Source organism: Octopus bimaculoides, chromosome 2 (assembly GCF_046866305.1).
Source record: "Octopus bimaculoides isolate indiv1 chromosome 2, ASM4686630v1, whole genome shotgun sequence".
NCBI lineage: Eukaryota > Metazoa > Mollusca > Cephalopoda > Octopoda > Octopodidae > Octopus > Octopus bimaculoides.
Window position 1 is genome coordinate 29,781,141 of NC_142929.1, and position 13,148 is coordinate 29,794,288.

General features: G+C 34.3%; 1 protein-coding gene across 11 annotated transcripts in view; it reads right to left on the bottom strand.

The window, feature by feature from the left end:
• The window catches only part of LOC106876029 (ras-specific guanine nucleotide-releasing factor 2), a 577,714-nt gene that overhangs the window by 291,835 nt on the left and 272,731 nt on the right, over positions 1–13,148 (bottom strand). For all 11 annotated transcript variants that reach the window (XR_016238462.1, XR_016238460.1, XR_016238461.1 and 8 more), the window contains exon 3: positions 8,636–8,783. Coding sequence is in view for 7 of the 11 variants with exons in the window: in XM_089342317.1 (XP_089198443.1) it covers positions 8,636–8,783 (148 nt within the window). In the remaining 4 variants the exon portion in view is untranslated. The remainder of the gene's footprint in view (positions 1–8,635; positions 8,784–13,148) is intronic.

Consider the following 13,148-nt stretch of genomic DNA (forward strand, 5'->3'; position numbering starts at 1 on the left):
AACCAACCTTTTTTTGTGGCATTTTGTGGGTTTTAGGATTTCACTTTCTCCTTTGTCCATTGTATATTTTGTCGCTGTCTCTCACTGGATAGTAAAACCATAATCTTCAAGATGTGAAGTGATATAACAGCTTGAGTTTAAGCAAAAACGTACTTTTTGTCGATGTTGCCACCATCTTCAAGACTATCAGAAGTCTACAAATGTACCACCTTTTGTTGCTATGTAGATTGTTTTACCTCCAGGTCTTTCTTAAGGCAAGCTAATCCAGAAATTTTGGAGTTACATGTTAGCTCATTAGAAAATAAGCACTTTTTGAAAAGTTCATTCCAAGCATGTAAGATATTCATTTTATACACTCGGTTGATCTATGTATGAACAATGCCATTGTTCAGCAAATGCAGTTCGATTGTTACTTTTTGACATTTAAAAGCTTTCCTGACTGATCTTAAGCATCTTCCCCACATTCTTCTTCTGAGAAAGAACAGCTCAGTTTCACTATTTTTGATAAGGCTTCAGGTTGATATTAGGTGTTAGCAATATCTAACATCTATGGAACTTATTCTATCCCTGGATAAGTCAAGTATCCTAAATGATACCAGAACTTCTACTGCAAATGCATTGTTGGCTGTTTGCTGTCTTGTTAAGTAGAAAGTTCTGACACCATATTTTTTTGAAGTCTAGTATAATTTTCTTTGGTCACTCTATCTTTGCTGTCAGCAGTTTTGTATAATACATTCTACTCTATGCTTGTATATCTGTATGTATGTGAGCATGTGTATGTATGTAAGTGTTTATGTATGTATTTATGCATGTACGTGTGTAGGTATACATGTATATATGTGAGTATGCATGCATACATTTATTTGTATGTTCATAAATGTGTCTGCATAAGTTTTTGCTAAAATGAAAAGAGGATCAAAGCACATAGAAAACAAAGAATTTCAAACGTAATAAATTTCTCCTTGGCATAATTATCAAAGTAAAATTGACAAATCATCAGCAAGGATTCTTCTGAAAAATGTTTGACAGAAAGAAAAACATACTTAAAAACATTGAGACAGAAACAGATTATTTCGTTCAACAAACTGCAAAATGAGAAATTTAATCAAGATTGAATGCAAAAAAGAAAAAAAGAAAATGAAATGAAAAGATATAACATTTTTACATTTCAAATAAAAATATTTCAGTCATAAATAACAATTTTTGTATTTTAGGTTTTACAATGACATATTGAGACACATACAGACACATACCACATGTGTATATACAACCACACATTCTCTTCAACACACACACACACACACACACACACACACACACACATGTATGCACAAAATATACATATACATGCATATGTATGTATGAGTATGTATATATGTGTGTGTGTGTGTATGTGTATATATATATATATATATATATATAGTGAGAATTCACACACATATATATATATATAGGGAGAATTCATTTGTGTGTATATATATATATATATACACACAAATAGATAGATAGATATGTAAGAGAGAGAAAGAAGAAGAGGAAGAAGAGAGACTGAGAGCTAAGAGGTAAATATAATGCAGCAGGTACACACACAATAAAACACATCACACATGCACATATGTATGTAGTTTAAAAACTTTCCACTTTCAACTGCCATTTGTTTTGTTTGAGTTCATGTGCAGGTACACTTCCTTTAACATATTAACATACATTTATATACATATAAACATCCACAAAAACCTTCATATATCTCTGTGCTAACAGTATATGCATATTGATGCAAGTTTCCATTATTAAAAATCCTTACAACACACACATATGTATACATATATATATATTCATACACCCGTACATATATACATATGAAAGCATTTTACGAATAAATTTAAGTGGAATGTGTAATTAAAACAAAATACATTGAGGTGGTATATAGATGAAGATGTGAGTGTGTATTTTCTGCTTGTTGTTTGGCTGTCCAAGAGATGGAATAACATTCACTATTTAGAATTTAAAATTAATCATATTTACATTGAATTTTAAGTATGTGATTTCTTCTCTTATTCCCTTGTGTAGTTACAACTAAATCTATATTGTTAATGTATCTCCTTCTAAAATCTTTCTACATTCCTTCAAGCAACTTATTGATATTGATTTTATAGAAATGCTAATTAGAAATAAATAGATAATTTTGAATAAAACAAACGTAACCATTAACATCTATCAAAATAAGCCAACCAAGGAGCCTCTTTGCAGTTGCTTGACACAACAGAAATAGCAGTCAAGTTACTTCAGAGACCAAACCTCTATGGTAAAAAGAAAAGAATGCATTGGATGATGTAGTCAAGGCTGTCTTAGCAGTCTTATAAGACCCAGGATAAACCAATGCACTGGGCCCTATAGTATATATTTATTGACTGCAAGCCACAAGTACATAGATCAGAATTGAGCTCCTAGAGCCATGAGGCCTGCTGGTAACCGCTCAAGGTGTCCATGCCTTAAATGTAATATTTATTGGACCTCTGTTGGTTTCGACAATAAGTATTTAGTTGTTTGATCATCTGAATTACCTGTTCAATAGTTTGCAAGTGGCTGAGTATTCCACAGACATGTATAGTCTTTATGTAATTTTTATGTAACGTCAGTGTGAAATAGTGTGACAGGACTGGACAACTGAATTATAAAAAAATCTATCCAACAAACTTCTGAGCAGTTTCTGTCTACCCAGTTTCTGTCTACCCAGTTTCTGTCTACCCAGTTTCACTCATAAAGCTTGAGTTGACTTGTATTTCTAATAGGACAAAAAAAAAAAAAAATCTTATACCCCCAGCATGGTGTGCAGTGGGATCAGACCACATGATTATTAAGTGAACTTCTTGACCATTCCAGACATGCTATGATATACTAGATGTATTAAAAAAGGTAGGTTAATTACAACAAGAATGACTTTGATCAATGGTGAGGTTCTTCATCTTGTTTGAAATTACCAGGCCAACATCCTAGAACAGAACCTAGGATAAATAACTTGATGAAGTCAGAGACCTTGGCCCTGTCACAACTTCCCATAGATATGCTGAATAATGGATCCCCTTTCTTTACCTGTAGGAATCATCAAGGAATAGGCTGATTCTGATACTGAAACCACTAATTCTATTAAATTTTACCCAAGAAACTTCATTATGAAAGGTTAAAAATCCCGTTTATATGTGTGTATATAGATACATTTCTTTTATTAGCCACACAGGGCTCAACGAAGATGGGACAAATACAATGTAGAGCTTTTCTTTTTGGGAGGGGGAAGGAAGGAAAAAAAAAAAAAAAAAAAAAAAAAAAAAAAAAAAAAAATTGGTGGTGTCGATCAAAAGGGATCGTAGGAAGGGAAAAAGGGGCAGTTCGATCAAAAGGGATCGAAAAAAAAAGAAAAGGAAAGGCCGATCAATAGGGATCGTGTATCACACAGTAATGTTCTCGTGTAAAAGGAGGGGAGGACAGTTTAGGTTTAGCCGTGGAAGGAAAAGCCCACGGAAAAGACCACGGTAACCTTGGTCAATATTCTCATTGAAGAAACTATAACAGTAAGTGACTCTCTTTTGCCTTTTTGTTTTATTTTTTTTTTTCTTGTTCATAGGGTTATGCTCAAGATGGCTAGATAGATAGATGGATAGATAGATAAATGGATAGATAGATAGATAGATAGATAGATAGATAGATAGATAGATAGATAGATAGATAGATAGATAGACAGACAGATAGATAGATAGATAGATAGATAAATAGATAGATTGATAGATAGATAGATAGATAGATAGATAGATAGATAGATAGATAGATAGACAGACAGATAGATAGATAGATAGATAGATAGATAGATAGATAGATAGATAGATAGATAGATAGATAAATAAATAGATAGATAGATAGATATCCACAATAGGTGGTGTATCTGGCCTACTCTTTAACTTGTTTCAACTCAAAAGCTGTGGCTATGCTGGGGCACCATATATTTTCAGTTTAACTAAAAGAAGATGACATGTTGATAATATCAGATACTTCACATTTTACATAAGAAGTGTGTAACAACTAATCAGGCATTACTATACAACCTTATATAGCATGAAAAGTGAGGTATCAGAGATGGCATATATGGGAGATGATTTAATCATGAAATCTTCAGTGGATTAAGTTCCCTGAAACAAATTTAAGCTAACTATTGATTTTTTGATGGCCCAAGGTAAAAAATTTGCAAGGAACGAGAAGGGTTTATTAAAATGACTTCAAGGTATTATGTGTAGTGTATTATACCCTGCAGTAGAGACTCTATTTTCTAAGCATATGAAGAAGCCTCTAATTGGTTAATCAGTTTGCTATAAATAGTAACCAAATCTTCCTCAAATCACACCCTAATAAGTAATGCAGTCTTTGATACACTCTATATGAATGGTGATGCTGGAATGCTAATAATCAAGGCTGACTGGAGTTTAATAAAAACAATAAGTACTTATTATATTGGTTTAAAATTTTGGCACAAGGCCAGCAATTTTAGAAAGAAGAGCTAAGTTGATTACATCAACCTCAGTGTTCAACTGGTACTTATTTTACCAACCCCAAAAGGATGAAAGGCATAGTTGACCTTGAATTTGAACGCAAGATGGATGAAATACTGCTGAGCATTCTACCCAGTATGTTAACGATTTTGCCATCTCACTACCTCAAGGTACTTACTGTATTGACTTTAAAACAGCAGTCCCAAATCTTTTATACTCAATGGACCAGTTTCATGTGAAACAATTTTTCCATGGACTGCAGTATCATACACATTACTAAATGTAATAAAGTGTGTAATGTATAACTGAATTATTACAAATCATCATCATCATCGTTTAACGTCCGCTTTCCATGCTAGCATGGGTTGGACGATTTGATTGAGGACTGGTGAACCAGATGGCTACACCAGGCTCCAATCTGATCTGGCAGGGTTTCTACAGTTGGATGACCTTCCTAACGCCAACCACTCCGAGAGTGTAGTGGGTGCTTTTTATGTGCCACCAGCACTAGGGCCAGTCAGGAGGTACTGGCAATGGCCACACTCGAAATGGTGTATTTTACGTGCCACCTGCACAGGAGCCAGTCCAGCAGTACCGGCAACGAACTCGCTTGAATGTCTTTTCACGTGCCACTGGTACAAGTGCCAGACAGCTGGTTCTCTGGCAACGATCACGCTCGGACAGTGCTCTTAGTGGTTTACTGGTACTGGTGCCATATATCATATATATATATATATATATATATATATATATATATATATATATAGAGAGAGAGAGAGAGAGAGATAGATAGATAGACAGATAGATAGACAGACAGACAGATAGATAGATAGATAAATAGATAGATAGATAGAGAGATAGATACATTTCTTTTATTAGCCACACAGGGCTCAACGAAGATGGGACAAATACAATGTAGAGCTTTTCTTTTTGGGAGGGGGAAGGGGAAAAAGGGGGGGGTCGATCAAAAGGGATCGTAGGAAGGAAAAGGGGGTAGTTCGATCAAAAGGGATCAAAAAAAAAAAAAAAAAAGGGCGATCAATAGGGATCGTGTATCACACAGTAATGTTCTCGTGTAAAAGGAGGGGAGGACAGTTTAGGTTTGGCCGTGGAAAGAAAAGCCTACAGAAAAGACCACGGTAACCTTGGTCAATATTCTCATTGAAGAAACTATAACAGTAAGTGACTCTCTTTTGCCTTTTTGTTTTCTTTTTTTTTTCTTGGATATTTTTTTTAGTTCATAGGGTTATGCTCAAGATGGCTCCGTCGTTCACACGTGCCATCCTTGCTACATTCACCCATCGTTTTCTGAAGCATTCACTAGACAAGACTTCCCTTTCTACTCTCACCTTCCTCTTCAGGGGATACTTGAAGAAGTTGATGAGAGATTGCCCAGAGAGGAAAGTCTTTGTCTCTAGACCTTTCAGACGCGTCCACCATACACATTCTTTCACCATAGCCACAAGTATGATGAAAATAGCTCTTCCTTCCCGTTTAAAGGAAGGAGGCGCGACAATATTCACGATAGACTCGGCTGATAGACCGACTCATCCCACACGCGATAGCAGTTGTTCGACGTAAGCCCACAGCTCGGAGATGGTGGGACACTGTACGAGTGCATGCAGAACGGTTTCGTCGCTCTGCTGGCATCTCGGACAGGTCGGCCCCGTGTTTCTCGAGCCATGCCTGTAGGCTTATCCCGAACGGGTAGTGCTTCTCGATAGCACTGCCAGGCCAGGGATCTCTGGAAGTTGTCCATAGGTCCCGGTCCGAAGGTCGTCTTAAACAGGCGGGTCAGGTATTCCTCGTTGACGCCCAGGTTCGCCCCGAGATCGTCGTCATACGTTCCCTCCACTAATCCACTATAGAATGCGTTAGTTGTGATGCAGTTGCTCAAGGTTGACCCGGGTTGTTGGAGTTGCCGAAGAGCAGCGCGACACTCGCGGTGCCATTCGCCCTTCCTCGGCCTCTTCTTGATCCACGACTGCAGTTCGGTCATGGAGACGAGCTGCGGGAAAGCGCGCCGCACAAACGGCGACCACACCTGTTCACCGTTGTCTACATAGAGCCGGAGAGATAGATAGATAGATAGATAGATAGATAGATAGATAGATAGATAGATAGATATAGCGTATATAATACATATAAATGTAAAAACACCCTTCAGGCTGCAATAGACAATAAAATAAAACAAAATTTAATCTATTCAGTCTATACATCTCAGTACCAAATTACCCACAGTCTAACACTGGTCCCTAGCCTGGTGGTTGTGGGCCCTTGAGTTAAAATATAAAGTAGGGTAACTATATACCACAAGTAATTAGTTCAATAATGCTAAAATATAAGTAAAAACTTATCATGAATTAGCCATGGGTACCATAAACAGATGCGATTAAGATTGAAATATTTTCTCAGGAATCTTTACATTACATTTTCCAATATATTGTTTGCTTAAAATTGGAAAAAAATTTTGCTGAGAAAATGTCTAAGTGTACTGATCAGACAAAAAAACCTGAAAAATTTGTACATTAATTTCACTCTCAATCTAAGTGAATTAAGAACTGTTTAAATTTTTTAAAATAATTTTTTGATTTAAAAATGTTTATTTATGAATCTAGAAATTTATCAATCTTCTTTATGCTTTATAAAATCTATTTTATAATGTATTTCAAGTATTTTTTTAGTGTAATTAATTCTCTAAAAGATTTCATACTGATGAAGGAAATGAACTTTCTGAAATAGAGATGTTAGTGAATGTACAAACGATAAAAGCTAAAACTGAATTAAATTAATTTAAATTAAAAGTTAAATTATTGAAAATAGATACTGGAAAAAAAAGAATATGTTATTTTGTAATCATTTTATGAAGAATTGAAAGAATAGGGAAGTACTTTCCAGCAAGTCTTTCCTCTCTTGCAAAGCATACAAAACATCCAGTGAACAAGTTCAACTTTTTAATAAGCCATACATTAAAAATAATTCAGTCAAAATAATCTAAAATAACAGAAATACAGCTTAATTATTCCAAACAGGATTTCCACGCACAATAAAATATCTGAAAAAGGATACACAAATACTGAGCATGCAAGCCACACACACACACGCATTTATACATGCAAACACAGAAATAATTTCAAAAGTACTAAATAAAGCAAGAAATTTTAATATATCTAGAAAAGGAAAAAGATTTCATATATTTCTTTAATCAATGAAACAGCTACAATTCTGAAATTAAATTGTTGTTTTACAAATAAAACCCAAATAAACCTTGTTAGTTCCATTATTGCAGAACATAGTTGGTCTTTTCCCAAAGAGCAGAGGTTGTAAAATCAGAATCTCGGTAGTTTATAGATGGGTAACAAATCTGCCCCTGTATGTAACACTACTTGATTGCATGTAACATTTACCGTGGGATCAGTTTCTCTTATCCAGTTATGTAAACTGTCTTGGTGCTACAGCAAAATTCTTGATGTTTGATGTCAACCAATGGGCTGACAAACGTGTTTCACAGATCATATAAATTGACTCATTTCATCGCTAATATTGATAGAAGAATCAGTAGAAAAATGGATTAAAATATACAATTATTTGCATATTCACTTTCACAATATACAATTAAATATAAATAAAAAATCTGTTAAATAATATTATGAAGGATAATGGAAATATATAGCATAAATGAAGAGTACCATATGGAATCATAAACAGTAGATTCTGTGTCTTGTGGAGAAAAAAATACTGATAAAAGTCAAATAATGCACAGAGCTTCTGTGTAACGTAAACAGCTGTCATGGTGAGTTGTATTCAAATATGCATGTTTGATGTATGGTAATACATTTTGAAATTGTTAGATGTAGAAGATAAAGTTGAAAACATTATTTCACATTGTTATCATTTTTATTATTTAGAAGACATGAAAGTAAAATATTTCTTTTTATCTCTTAATAAACAGAGATAAAAGAAGCAACCAAGCATCCAAAATATGATATCTTAAAAATAATTTTTTTTTAGAATTACAACTGCAAAACATGTTTTATAAGAAAGGAAGTTTGATTTTTAATTTTACTTAAAATTCTTGAATGAGATTAATGACTAACCTCGTTTTTAAGTTTCTTAATTTCGGCAGTGTGTTCTTCTGTTTGCTGGACATAATGCCATTTCGCCTGCCTTTCACTGTCTAATATCTGTAGAAGATGCAAATGTTTCTGTTCCAGTTCTTCTTTGCATTCTATCATCTTGCTATAGCTAAAAAATTTAATGAAAAGAAAGCGAGAGGTAAAAGAGAGGAAGAAATAATTAGAAGACAATTGAGAGATAAAAAGAAAGCAACAATATATTTTGAGTCTTACAATTATGAGTTATTAATATAAATAATACAGACAAAAAAAAAATTGAATAAATGAAATAAACATAACCACCAGAGAAATGATATTTTTATTGAAAATAAACATTGTAGTAAGTGCAGACGATCCTAAATAGTAAAATGAACAATTTTAATTGTTGAAACACATCTAAAATATGAATGATACTTTAATAAAAAGGAAACAATAAAAGTACAAGTATTTGTAACAGAAATATCACTAAAGACAAAGTCTAATTTAGTCAATGAAAAGGATTTGAAAGAAAAGTGTGAATGTTCTACATTTGACTTTATTTTATTGATAATTTTCTTTTCTCACTGATAACAAAGAAGTCACTGTAGATCTTGTGAAGGATAAAATTATCATTTTATCAATTTAGTAAGATGGATAATGTCATATAGAATTATAGGAAAATAAAATTGTTTGAAGAAAATTATTACTTTCTTTTATTTGCTTTTTAAGTGTCAACATTCTGTATAGCAACAGCTAACTTGAAAGAAAAGTTAAATCAATGGATTGAATAAAAAAAAAGAATAGGACTTAAATATAATTCTTCCCATGACAAAATAAAATGGAAGACATCAATAATTCTTTTGTTTAAGGGAGAATAATTCAAGGAACTTTGCATTACATTCAAATCAATTCAGATCCCTAGAATCTATTTCAACAGCAATTTTAATATCCCATGTACAAAGAAAATCAACTTGAAGCTGTTTTGTTACAAAATATAACTGGAGACATATACATGTATATATATATGTATGAGAGTTGTATTCCTTATATATATATATATATATGAGAATTGTGATCTTTATATATATATATAAATGAATGTAGAAATAACATCTCACACATATGCATACAAGCATATATACATTCATACACACAAACATATATACATTCCCTGTACCTCTTGATCCACCAACTGTATCCTCTCTTATGCTCACCTTCTTGTACCTTGACAATTTTCTCCGCCAGCCCATCACTCCCAGCTTCATTTTCTTCCCAGTTACTACTATTCATCCTTTTGATGTTGAATAGCCGTGTATCTATCTCTTGTACATCAAAACACTAGTACTTGCCTCTTTATTGCACTTTAGCTTCCTTCTCAGCACCTGGCACAAAAGCCATCCCTCTTCCCTAAAACCTCATGCCTTTTTCCCCCCCTTGTTTTTTTGTTTTTTCTATCTTGCAACTTGGAAACACCACTAGAGCCAGTAGTACAAAAATAACACCCAGTACACATTGTAGAGAGGCTGGCTTTAGAAAAGGCATCCAGCCATAGAAAACATGCCAAAACTGACAATGGAGCTCTGCTCTTGCCATTGCCAAATCTTAATAAACTGTCCGACCCATGTCAGCTAGGAAATGATAACACACACACACACACACACACACACACACACACACATGGATATATTTATTTATATATATGTTTTTCTATATATAGTTGAAATTTGCAGAAAAACAAAAGACGAAGACAGGTATATAAACAACAAGGAGGTGTTTTAGTTTAACACACACACACATACACACACACACACACACACACGCACACGCACACATAAAATATCTAAATATCTGACAAGATTGCATTGCAGGCATTACAGATTTATACTAAACCAAGCTTAATAATTAATTGTTAATTAGATTGATGAATTAACTGGTAATTGAACTGACATAAAGACAAATAACCTAGTTCCTATTACAAAATCAATGTAAAACTGGAAAATATGTGAGATCTGAAAATTATCTTGACTCACATTGAAGACAAACATTTTGAATACTTGAGTATTAATAAACAATTTTATTAAACAATAGCAACAAAATACTTCTCTTGAATGGTTTTGTTTTTCTAAGAGGAGAAGCAGAAGTGCTCATTGACTTGTATAAATAAATGAGGTTAATCCAATTGACATTTATTTTATTACCTGTTAATGTAACGATGGAATCTATATTTAGTGAAAGCGCAGGTATGGCTGTGAGGCTAAGAAGTTTGCTTTGAAATCACACAGTCTGGGGTTCAGTCCCATTGTGTAGCACCTTCTATTATAACCCTGAGCCAATCAAAGCCTCACAAGTGGATTTGGTAGATGGAAACTGAAAGAAGCCTGTCATATATTTTCCTCTAATCTTTTCGTTGTTTTAGTGATTAGATTGTAGCTACGCTGGGGCATCACCTTCAAGGGTCTAGTCAAACAAACCTACTCCTATAGGGTTTTTCAAACCTGGTACTTATTCTTTCTGGCACTTTTGCTCAGCCACTAATTTGCAAGGACATAAACAAACCAACATCTTTAAAATACAATTCCTAATAATATTTAGTGATAAAAATATAATAGCATTTTATAAAGATGGGGTCCAGTAGAGTAAAATAGGAATCAAAGGGCTCCATAGGCAAAAAAAAGATTGAGAACCACTGGTCTAGTGTAATTACTTCTACAATAAAAAAGAAACCTAATTTTTAGAGGTACATTATGGTTAACTATAGAGAAAAATGCAAGTTCTCTATGAAGGTTTATCATAGTTTGATAGGGTTTCATTTGGTTTTCTTGACATATATGATGTCTGTGATTTGAAACTTAAACAAAACTAAGATTTTGAAGCTCCTGTTTCAAGACAAATAACAGTTCCTTCACCCATCTGACGTCTCTTAGTTGACAGTTAATACAAGGGAGATAATCATTTCTTATTCAACAACAATGTGGAGGCTTGACCAGAGAAATTAAGTTCATGTATGAACAATGGCTGTGAAGGCACAATGGCCCAGTGGTTAGGGCAGCGGACTCGTGGTCATAGGATCATGGTTTCGATTCCCAGACCGGGCGTTGTGAGTGTTTATTGAGCGAAAACACCTAAAGCTCCACGAGGCTCCGGCAGGGGATGGTGGCGAACCCTGCTGTACTCTTTCGCCACAACTTTCTCTCACTCTTACTTCCTGTTTCTGTTGTGCTTGTAATTCAAGGGGTCAGCCTTGTTACTCTGTGTCACGCTGAATATCCCCGAGAACTACGTTAAGGGTACACATGTCTGTGGAGCGCTCAGCCACTTGCGCGTCAATTTCACGAGCAGGATGTTCCATTGATCGGATCAACTGGAACCCTTGTCGTCATAAGTGACGGAGTACCAACAATGAACAATGGCTATTCTAGACAAAGATGAACTGTGATGATGTCCATACACAATTAAAAAAAAAAAAAAACGGAGGTCAATTAAGAATAAGCTGTTTTTTTTTTCACTTAAACCAGACCTGATCAAGCAGACCCATGATCAAAAGCTCTCTGGCCATGCCCACCCAATCTTCTATTCAGATACAGTGTACCTTAGACTATATTATCCAAAGTTTTCCTTCTTTTTATGTGATTTAAGGAACATTTGACTGCTATTCCTAGCAAGTCAAGTGACTTTCTAAAGATACCCTGTGCAACATTATTGATCAGTGCTGCAAATTCCAGCATCCTCTTATCATAAATTTCATTGATTTCAAGAATGCTTTTAACAGTAATCATTGGGAGCCACTGCAGATGATTATTCATCTTGTGGCATAACTAAAAAGAATCTCTGACAACATTAGAACACTAGATGGGAATACAGAGCTGCTTTAGCCCCATGTCACTTGTTTTCTGTTGGTAATTTGTATCAAATTCATTATGACAAAGACTAAGCAGCTCAGTAAACAAAATTTAATGCGTGCACAAGAAGCTGCAAACCATGCATTTTGTTGATGGTATTACTTTGCTAAGCCATCATGTAGAAAGACTGCACAGGAAATAACATCTACTTTAAATACAAATACAGAAAAGTTGAACTTTGTATCACCTGTGAGAAGATCAATATTATATCCACCAATTTATGACTATATCTATCTTATCAAGATTGGAAATAAGAATCTGAAGTATGTATCAAAGATCTCTATCTTGGAACAAAATTTCCTGTAAAAGTGGTAGAGAAGTTGATGGCTGCTACAGTAGTCTTCCAGTAACTGCACCATGTACAGGGAAAATTATGTTTTCCAATGACTGCTCAGTGTACAGGGAAAATTATGCTTTGACATGACCACTTATGGAGCCAAATGCTATCTTTGCCTTGAAACACGAAAAAATTCAGATTGCATTTACAACAGACTTGATGTTTTTCACAGGTGCTGTATACAACCAACAATGTGAATTTCTTAGAGACCATGCTATTAATGAAAAAGTTATGTAAAGAGCTCAGATGGAAAATTTTTATCTCCTAGCACTTCTGTTGC